This window comes from Trachemys scripta, chromosome 24 (assembly GCF_013100865.1).
Source record: "Trachemys scripta elegans isolate TJP31775 chromosome 24, CAS_Tse_1.0, whole genome shotgun sequence".
NCBI lineage: Eukaryota > Metazoa > Chordata > Testudines > Emydidae > Trachemys > Trachemys scripta.
The window spans coordinates 14971331-14980343 of NC_048321.1; the positions used below are offsets into that span (position 1 = coordinate 14971331).

The 9013-nt window shown below is 59.5% G+C and overlaps 1 protein-coding gene across 1 annotated transcript in view; it reads right to left on the bottom strand.

Moving 5' to 3' along the window:
* LOC117869534 (guanylate-binding protein 1-like) overlaps positions 1–2446 on the bottom strand; it is a 65142-nt gene extending 62696 nt beyond the window's left edge. Inside the window, exons 1-3 of the mRNA XM_034756450.1 lie at positions 2272–2446; positions 635–837; positions 296–399 (exon numbers count right to left, since the gene is read on the bottom strand). Of these exons, the coding sequence (XP_034612341.1) occupies positions 296–399; positions 635–809 (279 nt within the window). The 5' untranslated portion in view covers positions 810–837; positions 2272–2446. The remainder of the gene's footprint in view (positions 1–295; positions 400–634; positions 838–2271) is intronic.
* Positions 2447–9013: the final 6567 nt, after the last annotated feature.

A 9013-nucleotide genomic window follows, 5' to 3' on the forward strand; every position in this document is an offset into this window, starting at 1 on the left:
AGCCGGGAGAGAACCCCGGAGCCTGGCTGACAGCCCCCCGCCCCCCCTGCAACCACAGCACCCCACTGCCCTCCCAGAGCCGGAGAGAACCCCAGAGTCCTGGCTGCCAGCTCTCCCCCTCCCCCACACACTCTAACCACTGCATCCCACTCCCCTCCCAGAGCCGGGAGAGAACCCAGGAGTCCTGGCTGCCAGCCCCCTCTGCTCTAACCCACCAGACCCCACTCCCTTCCCCCCCCCACCACACACACACACACACACGCACACACACACTCTAACCACTAGACCCTACTACCTCTTCCTCGGTGAATCCCTCTGTGTCCAGCAGCACCAGGGCCTGGTCAGGCTGAGTCGGGTGGGGCAGGCACCACACCCAGATCCCTGGGGAGCAGGGGAAACCTGTGGGGACAGAGAGGGGCACTGAGTGGGGGCTGTGGGGAGAGGGGGGTCGGGGAGGTGCCGGCGGAGGATCAGGGGAGGCCCAGGCAGAGGATCAGGGGAGGCAGGGGTTCTGGAGGCCCAGGCGAGAGGTTGGGGAGGCCCAGGAGGGGACTTGGGGGAAGCCCAGGCGGGGGACACAGGGGAATGGTGGAGGCACAGGCAGAAAGAATGGGGAGCAATGGGGTCCCTTCACCTTCGCCCTGCCCCGCCAGCCGGTCCATGAGGAAGGATTTCCCGGTGCCACAGGGCCCGAAGACGGCGAGGACGTGGAGGGGCCGGGTGAGGCCTCGGAGCAGGCCCAGGGCGGCCGGGTTCACCCGCAGGGCACCAGAGCTGGGCACCGGCTCTACCAGGCAGACGGGCTCCATGGCGTCCGTGGGGGTCGGGCGCACGGGGCTGGGGGAGAGAAGGCAGTGTTACACCAGAGGCAGTGCAGCGGGGATGCCAGTTGGCTTCTGGAGGGGCCACGGTTGGGAGCCAGCTGGGACCACCAGCGCCAGGCCCACCGCAGGGCACCCGCTCTGCACAAGGAGGGGGCAGAAAGGACCCGCTCTCCAGCCACACAGGCCTTCTGCAGGGAGCTGACTAGCCCTGTTTTAAAGAGGGGGAAACTGAGGCATGAAGCAGAGACTGGGCCAAAGACACACAAGGAGTCAATGGCAGGGCTGCAGACAGATCCCAGCCCTCCCTGCTCAAACCCATCATACCCCACTCCCCTCCCAGAGCTGAGATAGGACCCATAGCCTTTAAGGTGAGAAGGAACCATCATGATCATCTTTCTAATCTGACCTCCGGCACCTCACAGGCCACAGAACCTCACCCACCCCCTCCTGTAACAGGCCCCAACCTCCGGCTGAGTCAGTGACGGCCCCAAATCGCAGGTTACAGACTCAAGTGACAGAGACGCCACCATGGACACTAGTTTAAACTTGCAAGTGCTCCCTCCCAGAGAGGAACGTGAACCTCCCCCTGGGTCTCTGCCAACATGACCCAGGAGGAAACCCCATGGGTTCCAGTCCCCAGTCCCCCAACCCACCAGACACCCCTCCCCTCCCCGAGCTGGAATAGAACCCAGGAGTCCTGGCTCCCATCCCCCCGCTCTAACCCACCAGACCCCACTCCCCTCCCAGAGCTAGGACAGAACCCAGGAGTCCTGGCTCCCAGCCCCCCACTCTAATCACTAGATTCCACTCTCCTCCTCGTTCTGAGAAAGAACCCAGGAGCTCTGGCTCAAACCTGGCTGGCGGCCTGCCCAAGGAGTCTCAGAGTGCAGGAAGGTCACAAATGTCCCTGGGCAGGGGAAAGCAAGGTCAGGGTTATGCAGCACGGCTTTCGCTTTCATTGCTGCGGATTCCTCTTCTCACGCACAGTGGGGCTGTGTTAAATCAGTGATCCTACAGGAGGAGGTGGGGAGCCAGGACTCCTGGGTTCTCTCCCCACTTCTTGGACAGGAATGGGGTCTAGTGGTTAGAGCAGGGGGGCCTCAGAGCCAGGACTCCTGGGTTCTAGCCTGGCTCGGGGAGGGGAGTTTGAAGCTCTGTGTTCAGCACTGCTCTGTTATTCCTCATGTCACTGTTGCCACTATCAGTAACTGAGAACGAGAAACGATTCCCCCGCCTCCGCTGCTGAACAAACGCTAGACTGGCAGCCCCCATGCAGACACCCCCTCTCCCAGCACAGGAGGCAGTCCCTCTGGGGTGGGGCAGGGTTGGTTATACGGGGACCCCTCATCCGGCGCAGGGACGCGGCCCCTCTGGGGTGGGGCATGGCAGCAACTTACCACCATGACCAGCAGCACTTTGGCACAGGAAGTTAAGGGCAATGTCTTACCCGCTGACTGTGCAAAGGGAGTGAGAGGCTGAGCTGAACTGAGTCCCCCAGCGCGGGTTTAGTGGAGAACTGAGGTCAGCGCCCCAACCCGGGGAAAACGGTCCTGGCCTTGGGGCTAAGACGACTCTGTCATTTCTGCTGGGCCAGGCTGCAGCACAGCATGCTGGGAGCTGCCACCTCCATGGGCCGCTCTGCAGTGGTGCATGCTGGGAGCAGTTAACTTCATGAGCCCCACAGAAGCAATGCCTGCTGGGAACTGTCCCCTCCCTAGGTCATGTGGGAGCAGTGCATTCTGGGAGCGCTTTACCTCCCTGGGTTCCAGCAGCGTATGACACTTTCAAAGGCCAAACCTCAGATGAAGCAGTGCATTCTGGGAGCTGTCATCCCCCACAGGCTACACTGCAGCATTGCATGATGGGAGCTATTGCCTCTGGGAGCAGTGATTGCTGGCAGCCCTCACCTCCATGGGCTGCACTGGCGCATTGCATGCTGGGAACTACTCCAGCTCCTTGGACTGCACTGGCGCATTGCATGCTGGGAACTACTCCAGCTCCTTGGACTGCGCTGGCGCATTGCATGCTGGGAACTACTCCAGCTCCATGGGCTGCGCTGGCCCATTGCATGCTGGGAACTACTCCAGCTCCTTGGGCTGCGCTGGCGCATTGCATGCTGGGAACTACTCCAGCTCCATGGGCTGCGCTGGCGCATTGCATGCTGGGAACTACTCCAGCTCCATGGGCTGCGCTGGCGCATTGCATGCTGGGAACTACTCCAGCTCCATGGGCTGCGCTGGCGCATTGCATGCTGGGAATTATTGCCTTGGTGGGCCCCTCCAGAGACATGTGCATCCTGGGCGATGGTACCTCTATGGGGCAGAGTTTCAGCCCCCTATTTACGCAGTGGTTCAGTCCCCATCTCTACCCTTTTATCCCCGCCCAAAAAAATGGTTCTGTCCCCATTTGCACAATGGTTCATTCCTCATTAACTCCCATGTACACAAGCAAGCAGCTCTTCCTACGTTTACAATGGTTCAGCTCAGTGGCTTCCCCTTTCCTTAGATGGTTCGGTCCCGATCGCAGGAGGTTCCCTCCTCCCCTATTATCCCGTCTGAGGCGCATCCGCCGCTGATTGGCTGGCTCCCAGGGAGCGCGGGAATGGAGCGGCCGCTCGAGCCACCCTGTTCCCTGAGGGGAGCGCGAGCCTGATTAGCTGCCCAAAGGCGGGAAAAGGGTTATCGCCTCTGATTGGACACCCGCTAGAAAGTGAGACGAAAGGAGAGGGGCGATTGGTCCACTCGTGAGAGGCTGCTGAAAGAGGCGCTGTGATTGGCTCCTTGGCTCTCAGGGCAGGCAGGGTTGGTTAGGTTCAGTCAGTGTAGGGGGAAGGGGCAAGCATAGAGCCCTCTGCAAATTCATGAGCCCTGAGGTACCAGGGCCTGCCCCCCATAGAGCCAGGCCATTCTTCCTGCGGTCATGTCAACCCCAGTGCACAGCCAGCACTTGGCTGGCAATAGCCACCGCCCCAGGGATATCAACCCCCCACGGCAATGGCAGCACCGTTCCCTGGGAGACATCCCCACACAGCCACCCCTGGCAACGTCAACCCCTGCACAGCCATCCCCCATTGAGAGGATATCAACCTCCAATGGCAATGTCCCTGGGAGACGTCCGCACACACAACCGCACACACAATGTCAACCCCTCCACCACCACCCTCCAAAGGGATATCAACCTCCGATGGCAACAACCCCTCCACAGCCATCCCCCCTGAGAGGATATCAACCTCCCATGGCGATGTCCCTGGGAGAAGTGATGTTGATGCCTCCCCTCCCCCCAAGTCACCTTACAGGAGATGTATACCCTCTCCAAAAGCCTCCCTATGGTGCCATGGGGACATGCCTACAGGAGACATGCCCCCACCAACAACCTCTCTGTGGTGACGCCAACACCTCCACCCACCGCAGCATGATTGTCAACCTGGCCACAGAAGACACCCAAACAGCCTCCTCATGGTGACTTTAACTTCCCCTCCACCTACAAACCACTGTCCTACAGAAGATGCCCCCCAGCAACCTCCTGTAGTGACACGAACTCTGCCACAGCTGCCTCATCCCAAGGGGATGTCAAACCCCCACAGCTATCCCACAGAAGACACCCCCTGACACCAACTCAGTGCCAGTGGTGCCAAACCTTCCACAGCCGCGTCACATGGAGGGGATGTCAGCCCCCCCCAAGAAACACCCCTCCAAGAGCAGCCCTGTGGTGATGTCAACCCGTCCCCCACAGCTACTCCACAGGAGACTGTCACCTCAACAGTCATCCCATCTTGACATCAACTCACCCACAGCTACTCCACAGGAGACCCCTGCCCCAACAATCACCCCATCCTAACACCAACCCCATCACAGCCACCCCACGGGAGACCCCCGCCCCAGCAGTCGCCCCATCCTGACATCAACCCCTCAACAGCTGCCTTACAAAAGATTCTTCCCTCATAGTGATGCCAGGCCACGCTAGGCCTCATGGCGACAGCAACCCCCCCCCACACATCCACTCTATGGTGACTTACCCTATCTGCCGCCCCACAGAAGAACCCTCACCCACCTAGCCACAAGTGGCACCATTCCCCATCCCCACCTGTGCCTCCTCAACAGATGCCCCGCTGTGACATCAAGGCATCCCTGACCACCGCATAGGGACGTCAACTCCCGTGCAGCCAACAGTGCCGCATTGTAACAACTACCGCCCCCTGCCTCCCACTCTCCCAACAGTGCCACCCCTTTGCCGCAGAATTGTGTGGGAGGTGGGAGGTAGTGTGTTTGGGCCAGAGTGAAAATGGGTCGGCCAGGGGTGCAGGTTGCATGGCCCATATATGATCGTGAGCCTGACACAAGCCATAACCTTGGTGCACAAGATGAGGCGGGTTGGGGGCAGATCCTGAGGCAGAGCCCCAGCCCCCCGCTTTGTCTGAGCTGAGCAGCTATGGAGATGCCTAGGGCCTGGTCTCTGTACCTGGGGTCAGGAATGGCCCTTGTGTTCACTCACTGCTCCCCCCTCAGGCTCACGGACCATGGAGGAGAGCGGCGACCCCTCCGCCACGGCAAGGCCACGCATTCAGTGCTGCCCCTCGGACTCCACCACAGATGACGGCAGTGCCCAGGACGAACGTGCCCCACCTGCCCCCGCCCGCTCCCCGACCTGTGCCCGCTGCCGCAACCATGGCATCCGGGTCCTGCTCAAGGGCCACAAGAAGGGCTGCCAGTACCAGGGCTGCCAGTGTGACAAGTGCATCCTCATTCTGTACGTGCCAGGGCGTTCTCCCCACGGAGTCAGTGCTGAGCCCAATACTAGGGGCACTGTGCTGCAGGGAGCAGGGTGGGGCCTCAGTAGGGGGCACCCTCCCCTGGCAGTCAGGGCTGGCCCAATGCCCCAGCGTGGTTCTGGGGGGGCTCTCCTCTGGCAGTCAGAGTTGGCCTCAATGCCCCAGCATAGGGCTGGGGGACCAGTGCTGCAAGGAGCGGGGTGGGGGGGCTCTCCCCGGCAGTCAGTCTGGCCCCAATGCCCAATTTTAGGAGACACCCATGGGGGAGGTCTGGGTTTGCACTGCCTTCTCTCTGCTCCCCTACAGGCAGCGCCGGCGTGTCATGGCTGCCCAGGTGGCCCTGCGCAGGCAGCAGGAGACGGAGCTGAGGAAGCAGCTGGCCAGGGGTTTGCTGCGGCTCAGGGATGGCCGTGCCGCGGCCTCTCTGGGCTTGGCCAGTCCCTGCGAAGGGGCCAAGCCAAAGGAGCAAGCAGCCACAGGTGTGTATCTACCCCCCACCACCTGCAGACGGGCTAATGGCCCCCTGCTCACTTCAGAACGACATCAGAGCTCACATCCAGCTTCTCTTCACACGCTCTCCTCCTTCCGCAGCCGCAAAGGAAAATGCCGAGCCAGGCTCCACGGCTGGACATCAGGGGACTGCAGGGCCTACCGACCACCAGAGTCATCAACCTGCCAGAAGGGTGATGAGGGGGAAGGGTATTGCATGTGGCCCCGAAGTGCTGGGCCTGATAGGATTGGAACTGGCGTCTCATAGAGGGGAAGGCCCCATAACCCAACACCCCCAACTCACCTAGTCCTTCTAACCCCAGTATGGATTGGAGTTGGTGCCCCATAGAGGGGAAGGCCCCACAACCCATTCCATCACCCCCCAGGCCCATCCAGTCCCACTAACCTTGGTCTGGATTGGAACCAGCACCCCCTAGAGGCAAAAGGCCCCTTAATCCATTCCACATGCCCCCAGAACCATCTAGTCCTGCTAACCAAGGTGCCCCTGGAAGGGAAAGGGCCCATATCCCATTTCTCAATTCCCCTTGACGCTGCCAGTGCCCTGACGTGGGGAATTCCCTTACAGAGGGGTTTGAGCTCCTCCGTGTGATCAGGCTGCTGCATCCCAGTGTTTGCTGTTTCCAAGCAGCTGCCTGTTTCCTGAGTCGCATGCACGTGTCCTCTGCATTGCTTTCTAGGAAAGCCCTTGGCTGCCTCTTCCCCACCAGCCTGAGGTGACTCAGCTGCCCTGGCCCCTTGGAGAACGCCAGCCACCCTACGCACCTTGGTTCCTGCCACCACCCGTCCTCTGCCAGGCATTGCCCCAGGAGCCTCCCCTTTGCTTCTCAGCTCACCCAGGTGGGTCATCTCCAGGATGACACGAATACAAGCCCCGGGGCCTAAGTGCCCTCTGGTGTTTCCTTGTCTCTTTACGATGCAGGATGAAAGGTTACAGACAGGGCGGGGAGGATTGGGCTGGACTCAGGGGCTCACTGGTCTGATCTGGGGGTCAGGGCTATGGAGGTGCTGAGATACTGAGGTGGCAGGGATAGTGGGAGGATACCAGGCCGTGGGTCTGACCCGTCACAGCAGGAAAAGGGAGTAATACCTGGCTAGCCGAGGCCACTGGCCTGCTCTGCGGCGAGGGATACTGAGCTAGATGACTCTGTGGGTTCTGTCAGTGCGACAGTTCCTCTGTAAAGCTGGGCACAGCCCGGCTGCGGCTGTGCAACTCTCCTTAGCCGGGAGGAGAATGCATCACCTTGTCAACAGTGCCCCGTAGCCACAGGTGCCTCCACCGCTAGCCGCTCAGCTCTGACTGACATCAGCTCGTATTTCTCTGGCAGGTTGTGATGGCGGCAAGGTGACACATGCCCCAGAGGGTCTCGTGGCAGTCCCAGGACGGCTGCTCCAGCAGGCACCAAGCCCCCCCTGGTTCCCACCAGCAGCCTCTGCATCCACTGAACTGCTTGGGTGTGTATTTCTGCAGGGCCAGCAGCCCTGGCTGGAGCACGTTCACAGCGTGTAAAAGAAGCAACCAGAAATCGCATGGGAAACGACTTCTGAATTGGAGTATTTCAATATCTGCGGGCTGGAGGCAGCCTAAGATACTCCAGAGCCATCCCCTTTCCTGCCTGGTCCCACTAAACGCCAGCCTAGACCAGTCCTACTCTGTAAGCAGCAAACCCAACACCTGCCCCCGGAACAGAGCTGTGTGGTGAGAGAGCAGCCATGTTTACACATACCAATAGCCACACGTCTGGTTAATCACACATGGGGAGGGCTTGGGGGCTAGCCAGAGGCTAAGGCAATCCACCTATTGGTCCCCGTGGTGAAGACAGGGGGCCTCCATCAACTTTCAACCCTCAGTGCAGGTGTAGCAGTGCCACCAGCCTGATCTAGTTTCAGGCTAGCAGCTGCCTCAGTTCCCCCTCATGCAGGTTGGATCTCCCAATTATCCAGCCTGCTTTGGCTGCTGCAGCTTCTTCAGTCTGCAGCTAAGACATACAAGAAACAAGTCCACCCCTTCCGGGGGTTCAAAATAAGGGCTTGTCTACACTGGCAAGTTTTGTCGATGAAACTAATATCAACATGAAAAAATCAACAAAAGCAAAGTTGCCAAAGCGAGTCTACATTTGCGACCCCGTCGACAGATCATGTCCACATTCGGGGCACCATTATCGACAGTGTGAGCAATGCACTGTGGGTATGTATCCCACAGTACCTGGTGACACCATCTGTCGCTAGGTGTTGTGGGAAGGTGGAAACGGAGCACGGCGCATCCTGGGATGTGCAAAATGTCCCGTCATGCACCGCTTTGTGTCCCAGCCCTCCAATGGCTTCTGGCTTCCTTTTGCGCCATTTTTCCAATTGTCAGTCTTTATAGTGCGCGCCAGCATCTGCAGTGAGAGAGGATGGATCCCGCACTTCTCTCCTATGTGCTGTTAACTGTCGTGAAGACATCGCGCATGGCAGTAGAGTTACTCGCAAAGTTACTGACAGAGGATGAATCGCAGGCACCCGAGTGCGATATGGACAGCAGCAACTTATCAGTGCTTTTGGCATTCACAGAGCAGCTGCATATGGTAGACTGTCGCTTTCGGGCTAGGGAAACAAGCACTGATTGGTGGGATCGCATTGTCATGCAGGTGTGGGATGAAGACCAGTGGGTACAGAACTTTCGGATGCATAAAGCAACCTTCCTGGAGCTGTGCTGAGCTGACCCCCGACCTGCGGCGCAAGGACACCAGATTGAGAGCTGCCCTTTCGTCAGAGAAGTGTTTTGCAATCGCTGTGTGGAAGCTAGCAAATCCAGACTGATACCGGTCAGTCGCAAATCAGTTTGGAGAGGGGAAGTCCACTGTTGGGGCTGTATTATTCCAAGTGTGCAGGGCAATAAATCGCATCCTACTGCGGAGGACCGTGACTCTGG